General features: G+C 37.7%; 1 protein-coding gene across 4 annotated transcripts in view; it reads left to right on the forward strand.

Moving 5' to 3' along the window:
- The window catches only part of ARHGAP15 (Rho GTPase activating protein 15), a 332,136-nt gene that overhangs the window by 50,856 nt on the left and 261,141 nt on the right, over positions 1–20,139 (forward strand). For all 4 annotated transcript variants that reach the window (XM_082763341.1, XM_082763342.1, XM_082763340.1 and 1 more), the window contains 3 exons: positions 1,041–1,102; positions 6,665–6,752; positions 13,205–13,294. In XM_082763341.1, the coding sequence (XP_082619467.1) occupies positions 1,041–1,102; positions 6,665–6,752; positions 13,205–13,294 (240 nt within the window). The remainder of the gene's footprint in view (positions 1–1,040; positions 1,103–6,664; positions 6,753–13,204; positions 13,295–20,139) is intronic.

Below are 20,139 nucleotides of genomic sequence, written 5' to 3' on the forward strand. Positions count from 1 at the left end.
AACTCAAATGTAACATTGATAGCGTACAATCTGGTGCTGCAGCCTCATGTATATCAGCAGAGTCTGTATCCTGTTTTGACATCACAGCAAAGGGGGCAGGTTTCAGAAACAGCAGCAGCAGAGTAGGGGATCTACGAAGGTGATATCAGATTGCCAATATTACATACTGCTTTGTGTAGGTAATAGCTAGGGGCTTTGCCTTTCTGGATGTATTTTGGAAAATGCACATCACAGCTGTGCTTTCCTTTGTTTATAATTCCAGTTTCAGATTGTATGCCGAGAATTGACAAACCACTCAATTTGGTTTTCTGCATTATAGCATGAGATCATTTAGTTCAGCTGGAAACTTGAAGACAAGTTTTCCCCGCACACGGATGCACACACTCCAGTGAAGTGTGACCTTTAAGGGCTGCGAGGGGTGAGAGCCTCAATACCATAGCTCATCTGAAAGACAGCACCACTTAAAAGCACGATGCCTTCTAGCATCTTGCATGAGCCTTGATTTAGTATTGACTCAAAGCAAAATGTGGCACCTACGAAGGCAATGTGACTTTTCCTGTTATACACAGATTTGGTGTTGCTCTAACATTGGTTACCCCTAACCAGGATTCTCTTTAGACTATAAGGATCAAGAGGTTTTTACAAAAATGCAGCGTGCCCTTCATAGCTATTAAGGAAACATGAACTCCTGCAACTCAATATATGAAATGACATAATTTACTTAAAATACATTTTAAATTAATTTATTTTTTACTTATAGCTAGAAACTTTACTTGCATTAATATAAGTTTCTGCTAACTCAACAAATAGAGTATTATTATGGGCTTTTTTCCAGGTTAATTATGCATACTAATTGACTTTAAATGTTGTTTGCATATTCTCAAAAGAACTGACTGCTACAGAAAAAATAGGTGACTAAACTAAGAATTCATGATAAAATGTCCCCATACTAGATTAGCCAGGTGCAGACTCTTACGTATGTACTGACTAAATGTATACATTCGCCTGAATAAATGATATGTTGGTTTATTTTCTTGCAGGTAGTGGAGAAAGAAGGATATCTTCTAAAAGCTAAAATAGCAGATGGTGGCAAGAAATTAAGGTACTATATGTGAATGTTACAGAACTTATCCATTGTAAACACATATCCACTAAGCATGTATAGATATGATAGCAGCTTATAGCTTAAATGACACTGTTTCAGTATTAATCCAATGTATGATTAATACTGAAACAAGCTTTTGGAATTTACAGTCCCAGAAAGCAAGCAACAGCAGCTAACAGGCTGATTGCAGGCAATGAGCACGTGTTAATGTTAGCCTCTATATTATATGTTATATGCACATCAGGGACAGCCATAGGGCACCACACAAACTAATATATTTTCCAGTGGGAAAATTTTAGGTCCTGAGTGTGTGCTTGAGGGGTCAAGGATAGGAACCTGCCTTGTGGTGATGCTACAGGGGTGCATAAGCAAGATTATCAAAAGCAGTCAGCATTTACTCGCTTTTAACACTATTTCTGCTGAAAGCAATGTGAATATTAACCATTTATGGAAGGATTTGCTATCATTTTCTGAGTCTAGGTACCTGTAAAGTGGAAGCAATGATGTGATGGGTACTGTTCATTACCAATGGGAGTGAGAGAATAATGTGAAACATTAAGTGTTCTGCCTGGAGAAATAAGTTTTCATACCTATATAGCACTAAACAGTATGGAACCTAGGAAAAATAAGTAAATTGAAAAAATAGTCTGTAACCTAGACCAGCGTTTCACTTGAAACTAGAACATTGTCCACAGTTGGCTGAATCTTCTATAGCTGGGTACCCTGCAGCTGGCAGTGCATCAGAGACTGGTGTCACTTGGATGTTTGGAAAAGGCATTGAAGCCAGTATTACTCTGTTCCCATCTTGGGCAAAGCTTCAGCAGGGTCCGCATAGGCTGCGCATGATCTGTGAATGTGCCCAGACTGGGAAGGGGTTTCATCTTCCTGGCAAGAGCCAGTGCATATGGGGAACTTGAGTGCAAAGCATCCCTATGGCTTTCCCTTGAACACTGTGGGCACAGGGAAGAGGCAGCCTAGCTCGGCTACTTGCGCTTTTAAATAGTACTGAACGGTCTTATATTTTTGAATAGCCTGAGAAATTGTGAGTACCAGTGAAGCTATAATGTGCTGCCATCAGGTGTTCGTTTGACAGAATGCAAATGCACCAGCAGCTCTCGTGTTGGATGTGTTTCAGTATCTGCATGGTTGGATTTCATATTTCAGGAGCTGTCTGACTCTGTTTCAACAATAATTTTAATGTCACAGTAATAGATGGATTCATGCAATGTGCTTGTTGTTTCCAGCTGAGTCTTCTCTGAATACTAGTATTTATACAGACCATGCATGGATAGCAGTGACTTATCTACTTCATGCACGTTTTATCTGGCTCCTTTTTTCACTTACCTAAACTTGCTGTTCATTGACTGGAAGTGACTTCTTGATCAATCTTGCTGCCACATGGCAAAAACTAAAATGTTGTGAATGGACTTTTCTACAGAACTTAACTTTAGGTCACTGCATGTATCCCATGAAATACGGTGTTCCCACCTGTACAGAAACCAATACACTATGGCATTTTTGTTTGTTTCTTTTAGATCTAATTAATGACTGTATGGACAAGCTCATACAATCTGATTTGATTTCAAAATGTCATTTTTTAAGTGTAACAACTGTAGTTTAAAAGGACCAGAGAACATGAGTTTAGAGAAAAAAATCTTCTTACAGATACTGTGGTGAATTCAGATGCATTTTCTTAGTACTCTCTTAATTTCCTTAACCCTGATGGAATTAGAGTATTCATCCCTTAAGATTCAGAATGAAGCTTAGATAAAAAAATCTTACCCAACAATTAAAAAAAAATAATAAAATAATAAAATACTTTGTAAGATTATGTAGAAGGAGTGTTTGCTCCTGTAAGATCAAGGTCAAGGACCTTTTCCAATGCAACTAGGGGTAATAAGAAAGGGAGGTCCTGATGGGAACCAAGTCTGATGAGGGCATATTTATTCCAATAATGTTGTCTGGTTGAGTACTTTTAACTTAAAAGACAATGATGGGGGGGGAGGAGGGAAGGAAAAAAAAAAAAAAGGTCATTTATTCATTTATAATAATTGATTAGGTAAGAAATTGCATCTTGGAGTGTTGATTCAAGCAGGATGCCCAAGTCTTGGGATTTTTTATGATAAAAGAAATAAACAAAATGCTGAAACAAGGAAGTCACGCTGATTGAGGGGTCATCAAACTACAGGTGCCACTTGCAGCAAGATCTAGGTGGAGCCCATAGCCAACAAGATGTGAACCAAGAGGCCCCAGCCTGGGAGGGTACAAGAAAATGCAGAGCTCTGTAAACCCACGGGAGCATATAGGAAAAGGAAGAACAGAAGGAAAATAAAAAGGGGGGGGGGGGGGGGGGGGGGGGGAGATAGGTAGATGCATGCGGCGATCCTTGTGGTTCCGTTCCAACTTGGGATGTTCTGTGATGCTACATACAATTCTAGGGAGGAAAAAATAAAAAAATAAATAAATAAAAAGGGCTGGTCGCATGTCAAACATGTCCAGCCAGTATGCTTCTCTGGCCAAGCTCTGTGGCTGATCATCACTGTCTGTCTGACCTTCTTATATTTTCTCATTAAATGTTTTCTCAACTCACTCTTCCATGTGTATGCATGCAGAAGGACTATGTGCCAGCTCCTGGCATGACCTGTGTGTGTGAGAGAGAGTGAAATGGGTGCCAGCTGCTGGAGCCAGTGGGGTCCCAATGTCAGTAGCTGGAGGGGCAGTAGCTATTTGGATCTGAAGGAGTCCTACAGACTTTCAGCCCGGGGCACCAGCTGCTGGTGGGGACTGGTGTGAATGAAGTAGGTGCCAGATACTGGTGCCAGGCCAGGGTGTGGATTTCTGAGGGGCATGTGCCAGATACTGGAGCCAGTGGGGTCCTAAGAACTGCCTGCGCTGGGGCATGAGGAGGACGGGGGGTCCATGTTAGGGGCGCAGGGGGACTTGTGAATGCAGTGTGCATAAGGGAAGACAAGCCTGTGATCACTGCATCTGCAGCAAACTTCAGGCTGGGCCAGCATGCAAGTGGGAGACCTGTGAGGTGGGTACAGGGCCCTTGGCTGTGCCATCGTGTGTGGCGGCATGTCAGTGTCCTGTCTCTGTGTGTCTCAGGGATAGATACATGCTCAGCCCCAATACTTGTGCCTGCAAAGGGGAAAGCAGCAGCCACATCCCCCTGCCCAGGAGGTAGAGGCCCCGGGTCCCAGCCACATGGCTGGGGCATAGCAGGAGCAGGGCTGGGTCAGAGCAGCTGGAGGCAGGGGCTGCACTCTGCTCCTCACTTAGCATGCCTACCACTGACTTTTTAGTTCTTTATTGTTAACTCCTTATTTCAAAACCATACGTAGAGCTGTGTTGTTCTTGAATGGGATCTAGGTTGATGTGAAATCTTTTAATGTTTTGGCAAACTTCCCAGTTTGATCAGAAACTTAAATCTTTTAAGAAGTTTGCATGCAAGTCTGGGGCCTCAAAACAGTTGTTGGTTTTTATTTCTCAGCTAGAAAAACCTGCCCCACAAATAGCTGGAGCAAGCAGTGTTCTGTCTAGTAGAAGGAGTGGTGGCCTTGAAACCTTCCTCTCCATAGCCTAAGTTAAGCATTTGGTGTAAGTTGGGTACTGAATCTAAGCTCTGTACTAAGGATTTTAAATCCTTTAGTAATCCATATTTAACTAGGATATCCAACTCATAGGAAAATCTGTATAAAGCAGCACATGGCATGCTTGGCCACTTAGATCTCTATCAGTGAAGAGACCTTGGGGTGGGGATTAAAGAACCGAGGCTGTGCTTACCAATAGGCAGCTGGTACTCCCCAACTTGATGGTGATCATTAGCTACAGCACTCATTTCACAAGGATACTGTGAAAACCAATTAGCTGAAGTTGAATTGTTCTCAGTGCCAACATGCACAATCCTTAGATACAAACATAGTTCACCTTAACTAAGGATACAGCTTTACAGTTACAGTAAATTTAGCTGAAAATGTCAGTGACTGAAAAACACTGGAGGAGTTTTCCCAGTTCTGGTCAGACACTTTTCTAAAATTATACTCTTTGCCTCTTTCGCTCTGTCTCTTTATTTTTGTCTCCATTAACATAGCATTAAAACTGCTATCCTATTTTCTTCAAACTCATTTATTTCTTTCACTGAGGTGTTTTTTGTTTTTGTTTTTCCCTACTGTTGCCACTTGTTGGCTGTATTTTAAGGGATGATTTGAGTGTGCTCACACTGAGGTGAGCACAAGTTCTTCTGCTAATGTCAGTGTTATCAGGACTTCATCTGTAGCATTGGTTATGCTTCTTCATGTTAAATAGGAAGGTCATTAAAAGACAAGCAGCCTAATATTATGCCTGATACGTGGTTTGATGGGATATTGAGTTCAGTGGAGCTTTGAGGTGGGTCTGGAAGTGAGCATCCCAAATAAGACTGGCAGGCTTTTAAACTTAACAAAGCCAGGTTTTGCTAGAATTAAAAATGAATGTGTTTGAGTTGCTTAGGGATACTTATATAGTGAAAGCTCAAAGAGTTAGGAAAGAGAGAAGAATGAGGAAAAAGGGTTTCTAACAGCTCCGTGCGCCCACGGAGTCCTTATAGGCAGCTCCCTCCTTTTAAGGAACCACAACTTATGTGTGAAGCAGCCTGTTTGTTACACACATGTTCAGGTCTGTTCCAAAATGTTCAGATTTGTGATTTGCATTTACATAAAGAAATTAAACTGGGGTTATGAACATTTTTGTAACTATCAAATGCTATGATCCCAAAATCAGTCAAATATTTTTAGATGAAAGTATCAATTTTTTTCTTTTCTATTAGACCAGATCCATTTGTTTATGTGGTGATTTGAAACACCACATTATGTGTAATATCTATATTATCGTTTCCTTCTGAGTTGATTGTTATGTTCTTCAGTGCAGGAGCACATTGTTTCACGTATCTGTGTGTATTTTGGTTTCTTCTCCCTGGCCCCTCCAGTTTGCCAGTGCTTTAAGGTTATACTGTGAACTTCTGATGTTTTATGAAAACTTAAATCTCTCTGGAATTGTTCTTTTTTTTTTTTTTTTTTTTTTCTCCTGTATTTTTGTTGTTGTTCTGAGAAAGGAGAAGCTATTTGGGAACTTCCAGAATAGACCCTTTTTTGAGCTCTCTATAGTCGGATAGAAATTATATTATCTTTAGTTTTTCCTTCTTGGTTCCATTTTAAATACTAGTTACCAGAAGGGTAGCAGCTATTGGAGTACTCTAAGCATATGTGAACATTAAGCATGTGTGAATAATCCCACTGTTTTGCTGTAGTTAAGGCATCTTGGTGGAAAAGGAGAACAGAGAGGCTTTAAAATAGGGGAACTAGAGGCTTTAAATGAGGGGAAAGAAGGCCTTCAAGCTTTGTTCTTAGGCCACGTTCACACTGTAATTAGGATAGTGTAACTCCATCAGTATTGGTGGAAAATTGTTGCTGACATTGAGTTTAGATCACTTTTGTTTCTGACATGAAATAATTAAAAACTAGTCTACACATGGAGTATCTTCTACCTTGCTAATGTATATATTTTTTATTTCTTTTAAAGGAAAAACTGGTCCACGTCCTGGATTGTCCTTACTGCTCGGAAAATGGAATTCTACAAAGAATCCAAACAGCCAGCACTGGCCAACCTGGTAGGCAATCAACCATCCAATACAGTCAGCTTCTTTGCAACTTTTACTTCAGTATAAAAACTTTACTGTTAAAATAAGGCAAGTTCCAGCTGAGCTGGCAACCTTCAAAGACTGGAAAGCAGCTAAAGGAAAATGCCTTGATAAACTTTTAATCAGATGTAGGGTATGAGAAGAAATAGGACTTGGAATGTCCTTTATTAAGAGGTGCATTTTGAGAATAATTGCAAAGTGAGACAAATGGTGAGTGACTATCCAGTAATGCGAAGGTAACACTTTAAATTAAGGTGCCATTTATAAATGCTTTATTCTTATTTATGAAAATGATCACTAAATGCAGCTACTTCCTCAAATAATGTATTATAAAGTATGTTATAAAATGCATTAGTAATAAATGCTTAACAGATGATGCGATGAGAATCTGTTGCAAAGGATATTGTGAGATGTAAATTGTATTAAACCATGTATGTGCATCTTTAATACATGAATTTAAGTTGTTATCTACCATCCTATAAAGTGGCTTATACATTAATAAATAATAATAAATTATTTATAAATGACACCTTAATATAGGGTGTTACCAAAGCAGAAAACACTGTAAGTTAGCAAAGTGATTTTTTATCGTAGTATAAATGTGACATCTACCATATCCCGCTAACCTTCCTGAATATTTCTATGACTCCATCTAATGCAGCTAATGCAATTTCTGTAGCCTGTAGTTACTACAAAGTGAAATTTGCAGTACCTCTTTATTGTGCCCCAAGGAAACACCACTGATCTTAGTCTTCGGAGATGTGACAGCTACATTGCGCAAGCAATAATGGCATGTATCCCTTCAGTGCTAGTTACTGCAGAGTTTGAGCCTATGAACCTGAATGTGGGCAACAAAAGGGGATTTTGGTAAATGTATGACACTGTGGGCAGCAAAGGGACAGGTTTGACAAAGCCCTATTGTGAAAGGCTCTCAAGGCCTGATCAAACCTGCCATATCTCATTGGAGTGATGGGTGGCCACAAAGGTGCTCTCTTTGGCAGAAGTCACAAACAATAAGCTATTTTTTCCATGTCAGGTGATAACCCCCCCCCCCCCCCCTTTTTTTCTGTATGTTCTTGATAAACCAATATTGCTTGCTATAAAATCAGCTTTAAAGAGCACCTTTTCATGCCTTACTTTTTTTTGGAAAGGTGAGGGTTGTAGCAAAGATGAAGGATGAAACAATAAAAATAAATAAAAGATGAAATCTGACACTTTCTGCTTGTGTTGTTGCCAGTACAGCTGGAAAATATTATTTTTCTGAAGCCATGAAAACAGTATAACATGAATTAATATTTTTTTTTCAAAATCATATGTCTTCCTTAAAGTTGAATTGGCTGCTTTGTTTTTTAAGTCTAAAATAGATCTATTAAAGCTAGTCTTACAATTTGGTAGCTGTCTTCTGCTTCTGTCTGCTGGATGGGTGTTGTTGTCATTGAACCAATGTATTTCGGAAATTAATTCATGTTATGCTCAAGTTGCGTTCAAGTAACAAACTCCAGAATATGTTCCTCCTCTGGGCAATGCAAGTTGGAAGCTGCCAAAGGGGCAATTTTGAGGAAATATTCTTGTCTTTTCAGAAGGCATATAAAAGCAAAGAGCCTAATATAATGACAGAGGAGAAATCGTTACGGTCAAGTTAGACGGAGGAGGAGGAGAGCTCTTGCAAAATGTCTTTGGTACTCATCTGAAGGATATGATGCAATGCAGTTGTGAGCCACTTGGCTCTAATTCATCCAGTGTGGACATGGGCTGCTTAGCCCAGCTCTAGAAGCACCTTGCATATTCAGGTTTTCAACACCAGTAAAAAAGTACACTGCTTTAACTGGGACAAAAACCTTAGCTAATTGAGGAGGACTGCCTGATTGCACTTTCCTCTGGTTGCTACTACCTTTTCTTCTCTCTCTCTCTCTCTCTGCAAGCCCTCACCTACATTCTAGCAGATAAATGTACTGGTGGAAATTCAACACACAGGAGGCTTGATTCTGCTCTGGGACTCCTCCACATGTGCAAAATTCTCAGTAGCTGTTTAAGGATTTAGATATTGAAGTAGACCTGCCTGAACTATTCCAATTCTAAAGATCTCAATTTGTTTAACTCAAAAAGTTAAGATGTGTTGCAAGAAAGGATATTCTGGTAAGTCAGTCCCTTTGCCTGAAGTCTCACTTCATCACTCCATCACCTGTGCCCATGATTGGTGAGATCACTGCCTCTTAGCCCTACTTTTCTATATTTTTATTTATTTATAATTTTTCTTAGAAAAGACTAATTCATATAAATGATACACAAACCTGTTAGTATAGTGACAATGCATCCTGTAGCCTTTCTGGCTTGACCCACGTCTCTTTCTGCCACTCTCGCTATCCCAGTTCTAACACCTACAAGTTTTAGTGTGAGTTTCTTCTGATCAGACCAGACACCAAACTCCAAACCTCTCCTATGGGTACAGTTTAGTGTTAGGAAGAACACAAACATTTATTAATCCTATTTTTTGTTCGTTGTGGGGAAAAAAATAAAGCTTTTCTTTCTAATTCCATGCTAGATCTGAGCACTGGGGATGTGAACTCATTGTTCACTAGGTGAGTCAAATTAAATTTTCTGTCTATTGCATATAACTTATATGCAATGGTAAATAAATTATGAAAAACTTGAAGAAAAAACAGTAGCTAGCTATTCGAAATCTCAGAACCCTATTTCCTAAACTGAATTTTCACACAGTTATGTAAAAAAATATATAAATATAAAAGCTAAACTGGCATGTTGATCTCATCTGATAAAGCAAATGCAATGTTTATTTCCTTTGTAAACCATTTAACCAGATATAATTTTGATAGTGGAAGGGAAATAATACAAAAAGGCTTCATTAGAAATCATTTATTTACTGATTTTTCTTTTAGTTTGTTTTGGAAGAAGGGGAACTCAACCATTAATTAATGTAATAGAGGCAATGTTCATTCACTATAGTATGAATTATAACAAAGCATTTTTATTGTTAGCAGGAAAATGATGTGACTTAACAAAAAGATTAATGATCCTTTGTATTATAAAGATATTAATTCATTAATAATTAATTATTAAATGCTGTACATGAAGTGAAAATTTAAAAAAAAAGACAGAATCATTATAAGAGGAAAGATATCTCACAATAAAGGCAATGAGAGGAAAATGAAAGCACATTCTAATTATACCTCTTCTGATGACAGGATAACATTTAGAGGTGACTTAAAATTATATTTACCCAAATCCTTCATAATATTTATACTCAAAGAACTAGTCTATCTGAAAACAGTTTTTGCTGTTCCTTTGTAGAACTGTAGATACCAGACTTTCTCTAACAACAACTTTCCTATTGAATTGCTCAGAAAAGACTGGGATCCATAGCTTTCTTGTGAAGGTAGTGCTAATATCTGGTTTCATTATGAGTAATAGAGATAATGATCATTAACACATGTAGAGGAGAGTCTCAGAATATGTGCTTGTTTACAAATATTGCTGAAAATCAAGTTTGGATCTCACATAGCTAAATTAGTATCTTTTTGCTCCTGCCTTGATCATTCGTGGTCATGCTTTTGATGCATTTTTAGTGCTCATAAGAATGTAACTTGCCTTTTATTTTAAATTAGGGACATTGTGATCTAAACAGATCACAGCCCCACTCTTTCTTACCAGCATTAAATTCTATTACCAGTTGGCCTTTCTGACCAAGAAAAACTAGTCTGTTTATTCCCTGAGATAGTTTATTCAACAGAGGTTATTTTAACCTCAGGTTATTAGCCCATCTGCAAAGTAATTTAGTGAGTGAAAATGCTGCTGAAATCCATATTCATGTTGTGGAAGATTTCATTGCAGCAGACACTTGTATCAATTTACAGCATAACCCCCTCCAACAACACTGATATAACATAATTGCTCTGACTGCAAAACACAAAGCAAGGACGCAGAGTGCTCAGGCTTTCATGCTAACCTTAGCTTCCTCTCCTGCAGTATCTCTGGATAAAGTAAACAATAAGTAGCAGGACTGTGTTGAAGCCAGAATGAATTTCTAGGCATTTTTCCTTGGTTCCCTATGGATTTAAGCAGGGGTCATTAGTCCCCATTGCATGGAGCTCCCTGGGTGCTGAGGAAGGGTACCATACTCAACCAGTACTGAAGGATCTGGATGGTTTTGTATGCAGTTTTCATACTGCATTATATATACTACATCATACCCCTGAGCCTCATAAGGTGTTCACAGATGCCTCCCATCTTATTCTGGGCAGAATTGCTGATTTCACCAAAAGAGAAGTTTTTGAGTTGTTTGCACGTAGCAGAGGTGGGTTTATCTTTCCAAGACCTTGAGGTTGCATCCCATCCTTTCTGGAAAGGGAGATGCACATCCTTACCCTTTTCTTCTGCTTATTGCAGAATCTGAGCAGCAAACCAGCTCCAGATTACAACAGGAAATCAAACTGTGTTTGCACCTGAGTGCACAGAGTCCAACTTCTACTGCTACCTGCAGTTTTATACAATCATTGAAATTAAAGATGTTAAAGTCCTCTACAATTTACCATTCCACCTTCCTGCAAAATTTTCACTGGTGGATGTGCTTTCCATGGCTTTTCTCATGTCAGTGTGAAATGCCTTAGCAGTTTTCCAGAAGAAGACACTCTGTACCCAGTATGCTTCCCTATCAAGAAACTATTTCCAGGTTCTTTGTCTATGTTTTTTCATCCTCTTTTCATCTCATTATGTGTTTCCAAAATGCCTCCACTTTTTCTGTTGATTGAGTAAAGCTGCCTTCTTTATGTTCAAGTATCTGCAGACTCAACCTTATCCTTTTATCATCCTTTTTTTTTTTTTTTTTTTTTTTTAAACTTGGCCACTTTTGCCTTCCAAATAGTAATTCGTTAAATTTCATAACACCTTTGTAAAATCAAGTATCGATACTGCAGCTTTGATCTGTTGTTAGAATTCAGAAAGATTAAGCTCTTGTCAGAGACCAGACAGGAAGTCTGAGGCAGAGCTGGGGAAAAAAAAATCCAAACCCTTCTCTTCCAGTGGTTTAGCCACAAGAGCATCTTTCTGCTTTGAATAACGTTTTTGTATTAAAAAAAAAAAAAAAATAATGAAAAGGAACAGAAACACGCTGGACTGTCAGTTTGAGAAGAACTGAACCATGGTAGTTTTATGGTTTGGCAAATGGAGGCCATAATTACAACTCCAGTACTGAAAGATGCCAGAAACTATGGCTGCAAATTATTTGACCAGGATTTCTTACTCTGCTTCTTTTATCCTAAATAGATCCTTTTCTATCCAAAAGCACCCTGGAGAGCACACACTTTTTTTGTCCTTTAATAACAGCATCAGAGTTCAGTGAGCAATCTTTGGAAAGCTGATTATTTGCTTAATGATGCACTGGCCACTGTCATTTCTATTAAGTCACCAATACTTTTTTTTTTTTTTTTTAAGGTAAAATGTCTTAAGAATAATTGAGGAAAAAAAAAAAAAAAAAGATGCATCAAGCTGATTAATTACCTTGTGTTGATATTACTCCAAATCTTACTAAAAGGGACTTATTAGTGCTTTACACTGTTAATGGAAGTATTTTTATTATTCTTTGGGATGTGCAGCAACCTAGTCTATGAAGGCTACTTCAGACTACAAGGGCTTTGCCAAAACTGCTGCACAGGCAAAGTCCCTGGAGAAGGAGCTTAGGTGGCAATTGAGGATTATTGTGCTTTACACCACCTCCCAGGAACATAAATGGTACAGGCAAAAAAATCTGCTCTTTGAATTGTTTGCATCCATATGGAGGAGCTGGGGAGACAGAGCAATGTCACTCAGGGATGCGTGGACTGACATCACGAAGTAGCAAACTATGTGGAGCTAGCCTTAAGTGTTGAGCGCTTTCTGGGTGTCACACATGCCCTCAAAGCTTTCTGTTTTTTTGATTTTTTTTTTTTTTAGAGCTGGAAATGATAATACGTTTGGAGAAAGGAGATAGCTTGGCTTACAGATATGATGATGTAGATTCTCATCTAGTTTCTGTCATTTCCAGCTGCATCAATTTCAATTTGCAGTTGGAAAACCCACAAAACATTATCTTGAAACACAGTGGCTTTTCACGAGGTTTTGCAAAGTAAGCAATTAAAAAACTCTGGTCAACGTGTATGCATTTGTGTTTTGATCTACTGTGTATTAGACATTTGTTTTTTTAAGCAAAACATCTAACTATATTTAAAATTATGTATTTAGCATAAGAACTTTATTTCTGAGGTAACACACCTGGGAAGTGGTTATCTAAGAGAATAATGAACTCTTTGGTAATACCAGCAGCTGCACTACAATAATCTTTCACTTGAACTCGATCTATTCTTATTTTATGTGATCTTGTCCACTTGTGGAAAATCAGGTCATATTCATGGTTAATTTTTTCTTTGCAGAAACCAGGATATAAACCTGAGTGTGTGGATTTGTGTGGTGCTCAGATTGAGTGGACCCCAGAGAAATCCAGCAGAAAGAATGTCTTTCAGGTAAGAGGCAACGCATGCATTTCATTGCTCATTTGAGTGTAGAATCTGTTAAGCTAAGAGGTAGGTTTTATTTCCTTAATTTTAATAACTAGAGACTGATATAATACAGCATTTTTCCTACTAATACAGGAGTGTAGCATTTTATCAAGCGTCGGTTTACTATTTTTTCAAGGGAAGGATTTCTGATGACTGAGTCTCCCAAACACTTGAGAACCTGTTGATTTATTGATTAATGCTCTGTATTCAATTTGTTTTTAAAACTTAGTAGGTAATTGCTTTGGGTTCAGGCCTAGAATCTTGACCTAAAGGACTTCCATAAACACAACTTCTTCAAACTGCTTACACAAGCATTGCTCCAACGCAGTGCGGTTACTCTGTTTATTTTTATTGCTGTTCAGGGTGCTCAGACGGTGATGACCCAGGTTCATTTCGGGGAGGGGAGGGGAAGATGGTAAAAGCTTGCCTCTGTCAGGGCCAGCACAGAAAGATGTATGTTTCTCACAGGTCTATTCATTCATGGAAAATAATATTATTTAATTACTACATCTAAGTCCCATTGAATTGAAAGGGAGGATCAAGGCCTTAGATGATGAAAGGATGAGAAGAGTGTTATTGTAAGGTTAACATTCCAGGATCTGGAGGCTGAAAGAGTTTAATGCAACATTTTCAATTTTTGGACATAATCCAGCTCCCATGAATATCAGTAGAAAGAGGGTTTTTTTTGTTTCACTTAAAGTTGCATCAAGCCACATCAACATATTATTCTTTATGAATTGAGTTGTTTCCCAGAATTCTAATGCTAAGATTTTTTTAATAATGTAAACTATGAAGGGAAGAGAGAGACAGAAGCAAACATGCCAGGGTCAAGATATTGTTAGTTATCAGATAGTCCTTTTGCATCACCACCAACTGAAATGTGCTGGAGGAACCAACTGTGCCTGGGTCTGGGGTTTAACCATCACATACAAAACCCCCGAAGGGACTGTACTCAGCTTATCGAGGAGAAACCTATTCAGGTCAACTGGGTGTTACAGAGATTTTTTCAAGGTTTATTTTTCTAGACATCTTTCCAAAGCACATGCAATATTTAGAAATATTCTTCATCTTCAAGATAGACTTACCCCCCACATCCTTCAGGTTGTCTTGAAAGAACACTTGGAGCTTTGTCATTTCCTAGGTATTTTTAAAACAAATATTTTGGTTTTGCTGTCAATCTTCAGCTTTTTTGCTTGCAAAGTGATTAAGTATAACCTTAGCCTTCAATCCTGCAACCCCCTGAGCACACTGACAAGCCTTCTGAGCTTGTAGGGTTTATTTCTCATTTCACAGTAAGCAAAATTTCTGTTTGGAAATGTGTATCAGAGAGGTGATTCACTGAAGCTAATACGTTTCCAATGCAAAGACAAATGAAGCTTTGTTATAGATTTATCAAAACTAGTTGTATGAAGACTTGCAATGTATTTTCTTCTCACTTCTCTTAGTGTGAGGTGGAACTCCACTGAATCAGAATAATGTGAGAAAGGAAACTCATGCACTACTGTTTGAACCCATTAAAACGTGTCTTCATCAAGCCAATAAGTGAGTGGGAGAGACATTAAGAAGTAAAAGCATGGGAGGAAGGACATATGCTAAGACACATTTTGAAAAGGGATGGAGCATTGTTTAGACAGAGAGCTACAAGAAGATTATGCCAGATGGTAAGAGTGAAAGAGGAGAAGGCTTTGGCATCAGTAGTGGTGACATTTTGGGAAAGGAAAGGACTGAAGGAGAGTGGTGCTACACGAGCAGATAGAGTGGGAAGGGGACTAGAGAGTGAGTGAAGATTTATGACATAGTCTGGAGGAAATCCAAGGCGAGTTCGAAAGCAGAGAGGTCAGTTTGTACCTGGGTACTGAATATTGCAGGAAGTACTTCTGATGCTCTGTTTATTCGAAATGGATGGGAATAAGATTGATAATATATGTCAACTTAATCATAGATTTGTTCAGATGAATAGAATGTGGGAGCTGGAATATTTTGATGTTGTTGTTTTTTGTGTGTGCGTGACCTAAATATAGATGCATCGCATTGTGATCTGATTAAATACATTAGCTGACTAACTCTGGAATGATCAGAAATAAGTATGATCATATCTTCAAAGGATGGCAACAAAGCATGGTTGGTGGGTTTTTGTTTCGTTACTTTCTGACCAATAAAACATTATTTTCTGGTCCAAACAGAGCAATGGTTGCTTTCTGCTAATGTATTGTACTAGGCGTAGATGCAGAATTTTGAGTTTGATTTAGCCTGGGTGCTCAATTTGAGTTCATGAATTATAGATTAGAAATAGAAAATGACTATTGAGATTTTGGTTTGAAGAAAAAGAAGGAAATCTGGAATTTAAAATCTAAGCATATGACAGTTAATGGATGGTAACAAGAAGATGGAGTACAGGAGTATCATAAAGAAAATTAATTGGAAACATGATCGATGCGGGGGGGAAGAAGAAACTGCAAGTAAATGATATTCAGGCAGGAAGATTTGGGTTTCTGGTCTTGATCATGAGGTTTTCAGCAGTGTTAACTCCATTCATTTTAATTGAGCTACTCTCTGTTTAACAGGATAAGTCTGATCTGCCTTTCACACTATCCAATTTGTGCATGCAGTAATTTCTGTTCTTGATGAACATATTAGCTTTTTTTTTTTTTCTTCAAGTTTTCCTTAATAGTAACCGAAAATATGCATGTCATGAAATATAACCTTCTCATTTTCCTTCATTTATTTTATTGATGATATAGCTAGCACCAAGGAAGAGAACTGGTTAGAAACAGCTTTACAGGATGTGGGGAAACATAGCAGTTTGCTGTGAGATACCGTGCTGTTTGCTCTCACTGACTGAATGACGTGATACACTAGGTCTTCATCAGAGGAGTGGTGAATAAAAGAAGATTTATGTTCAAATCACATGCTTTAAATATTTCTGCTAAGTGCTAGTTTGCTCTTTGGTGTTTAGCCTGAAATTTAAAGCACTGAGGATTAAAAGGATTACAACATAATCTTAAATAATCCTAAGTGTCATTTACAGAGAGATGGTTGTAATAACTAAATAAAACCATGTTAAGGGATGGCAGTGTTGTCAGTCAGCAACTGGAACAGAAACTGCCTATGTCACTCTGGTGTTCTCTTCTTTCCTTTCTTTGGTTTCATTTTATATTGGGTAGGTAGATTTTGATATGAGTTACCAAAGAAGAAAATAACACAATGGGCTACTTTGCAGTCAGTACTAGTGTGGTTACTGAGACATCAGAAACTAGATAAGTTTACAGAATTTCTCAATATTCATTGTTTTCTGCTTCTAGTAAACTTTTCCACTGGAGTTTATTCCTTCCCTTGCTTTACTCATCCTTATGTCTAAATCAAGCAGCTCTTTTAATTTAAAATTCAGCCCAGACGTTGTAGAAGATGTGCTCTTGACCTCTGGCTTTGCAATCCTGGAGCTTCATTAGCACAAAGTCTTGTGGCTGTAGACTATTTTCTTGAAGAGGTTTGGGAAGATTTCTTTTGGGTAATTCAAAAAAGAAAAGGAAAAATTGGGGAGAGGTAAAGAGTGCAATAAAAGGTCATGAGCAGCATACTTGTGAATTCACGAAGCAGCTTTGTTCTCTTAATATCCCTATTCATTTAACTAACAGACATATTTTAGTTTCTTTAGTGATATTTTTTTCCTGTTTACCAAGTTCATGTTTTAGGAATGTTTCATACACAACGTTTCTGAAGTTTGATGCCCTGGCACTTCCCAGAGGTCTGGTGTGATGTTGGTTTTTATTTCTATAATCTTCAGCCGTCAAGGGCTACTCATTCATGTGCAACTAAGTATTAAAAATGTATTTTACAAGTAGAGAAATCTGTATTTACAGTATACATACAGTATTTCAACAGTGAGACAGCTGAAAGTGCAACTGTACCTGTGTATAATATGAAAGAATTTATCTTGCAGCTGTTTCCTATATAACAACATTTATGGCACAGATCTAGGGTAACTCCCTTGTCCTTGAAGCTACTCCAGCTTTGTCCATGAGCATAATCTGAATTATAAACTATTTTGTTCTACATACCGTGGAATTAGTATAGAATCTGGATGCCTCCCAGAGATGTTTTAAGTCTCCACTTTTTGCCATGGGAGGGATCATTTTCTTTTCCATGATCTCTCAAGAGGAAGCACTGAGAATGTAGGAAGGGCTTTGATTGGTATTGGTATTTGGATTTCTTTTGATGGTTTTAAATGCAAATGCTGCATAGAGGAGGCCAACCTAAGGAAGGTACCTTGCACTTGGATGGATGTGCAGCTTCTGGTGGTCCTCATCAGCAGCTGGAGCCTGTTCCCTAGCCCAAACTTTCCCTGGAGATCTGCCTCCAGAACCTCAGAGTGCTCTTGTCTGCAGCTCCTACAAGAACACACAGTAACCTTTGCTGGCTTTAAATTTAATATGCATTAAACTGATGTTTAGGACTTGCTGCTATCTTACAAAAAGAAAAGTCTGTATAGCATTTTGTCTGCTTCTGGAGGTTACTGCTATGATTGTGTTTAATTTCTGTCACAGGGACCTGAATATATCATTGCCTAATTAAAAAACTTAGCTGCATCACACAGTTATTAGCTGGTATCAGTGAGAGGTTCTTTAAATAGCAAATGTAATCAATTTATAATTAGTTTTAAAAAATCAAAAAACAACAGCCAAAAAATGGTCTTAACCATCATCTTAAATCATGAAGTGTTTATTTTTATGTAAGGAGTGCAGTATTTTTACTGGGATAACTGGGAGATATGAATGCAGCAATGTGAAATGGCCTCTGTGTTGTGTTTCTAATTCCCTCTTCCTGATGTCTTGACACTGACTTACCTTACTGACCTGCCAAATGCTCGCTAAAATCTAATGGATGGATACAGACAATCTTCTGACCTTTCATATGTCAATTATTTTATGTTATAACCTAAATACAAGAACCATAAATGCATTCTTTTCTTTATTCTTAATGTTTTTCATGAAGAAAGCCACATAATACTTCCTCTGTTTTGGCATAGATGCATCCAAAGCACAGAATCAGAGCTGTGGATAGTGGACACTTTAAACATATACATTTTTACTGATTTCAGGATTCTGGGACCTGATTCTTAATCTACTTTCACAATAGTGTAGCTCTGACATTTCTGGAATTAATTCTGATTTACATCTGTTGAGAAAGAGTCTCTTTATTAATACCCACTAATTGCTATGTTACCCTTTCATTTCTTTTAAGCCAGAAGTTGCAAACGAAACCATGCTTTCTGTAGCTCGTTGCCTTGCTTTCTTAAGGCCCCAAATGTTGTGTATCAAGCAGTTCAGATCACAATCTTTGTTTTTGGAATCCACTGATATGGCATGAAAACTGCTCAGGATCTTATGCAACTAATCACTAGATTAGTTAGATTAGAATAACACTAGAGCTGGTTTTTTCATTGCATTCCCATATCCTTAGTTTTATTGTTAATTAAGAAAAAAAAGTAAGAGAGAACATAACAGCAGAAGAAAAGTATCAGTGATCATAGGGAAAGTTTTGGAGACAGTATAAAATTGCTTATAATATGCGTTGTAAACATTACAGATCTGCCTCATGAAGATTTTAGCATGACATTTCATTTTAAGGTGATAAAGGGGAGAGGCATTTAGAGATACTTGGGAAAGTTTTTTTTTTGTTTTGTTTCCCTTCTCCTAAGAAAAGGGCAGATTTAATGGCAATCAGTTTACCTGACAGTAGCTGTTCCTAAGGAGTTACCCTTGGTTATTAAAAAACATGGAAATTAGAAGCTCTAGCTGAGAGAGAAAAAGATCCTCATCTAGTCCAGGATAAGAAATGGTTTTGAAACTGGGGCATGCACAGAAGTTACGTGATACCTAGTTTCATCCTTGTTTCAGGAGTGCTATGTGAGCAATGATCAGGCTTTAACCATCCTAGGGGAATGAGAGTGCTTGCTTTCTCTCACCAATGCTTCAGTCATTTCATTTCAAGTTCATTTAAAATATATATATTTTTTTTAAATGAAGGGGGATGTACTTCAGCAGTCCTTTGGTACAAGCAGTGACAACAAAGCTTTTTACCTAATGATGGGAACAGGTAAACTGTAACACCTTGGATTTAATACATATAAAAACAGTAGAAAGAAACTGAAACAAGAGTTTCAGAGAAACATAGGAAACATGAAAACTTATTGTTTTACAATATGGCCCCAAATGTTTCTGCTTTATATTTCAAAAAGGAAAATAGGCAATATTTTCTCAGGGCACGAAGTAGGAAGACTCTGGACTTTGACAACTCCGTGCCTTTAAAGGGTTTAGGAAACCGAATCTTCAATCTCTACAAAGCAACAGTATGAATGAAACGCCAAGTAGTGCAGCTGTGTACATAAAACTGGCATGTTGAGCAGATAAAATAAAGCAGCTACAAAGCTGTAGCTAAAATTTTTTTTCATTTTTGTGCTTCCTGTCTCTACTTTTGGGTACGACAAAACTTTCTTTGGTGTCAGTAAAGGCCTCATCTGTTTTGTGACTGCAACATCAAGACAGGCAATTCTTTGGCTTTCTGCTTCTTATAACTTTTTAAATATATATATATATTTATATAATTAGATAAATTATAATTATATAGATTATATATAATCCTATTCAACAAGTTACTAATAATGTGAAAAAGTTATTCCTATTTAACAAAATAATGAAGGCACTTCTGATATGCGCCCCCCCCTTTTTTTTTTTTTTTTTGCATAACTGGCTACTTTCAAAAAGATTCAAAATTCTCAATAGAACTTTAGTTGATTAGCAATTTCATAT

This window comes from Aythya marila (genome assembly GCF_965140915.1).
Source record: "Aythya marila genome assembly, chromosome: 6".
Classification (NCBI taxonomy): Eukaryota; Metazoa; Chordata; class Aves; order Anseriformes; family Anatidae; genus Aythya; species Aythya marila.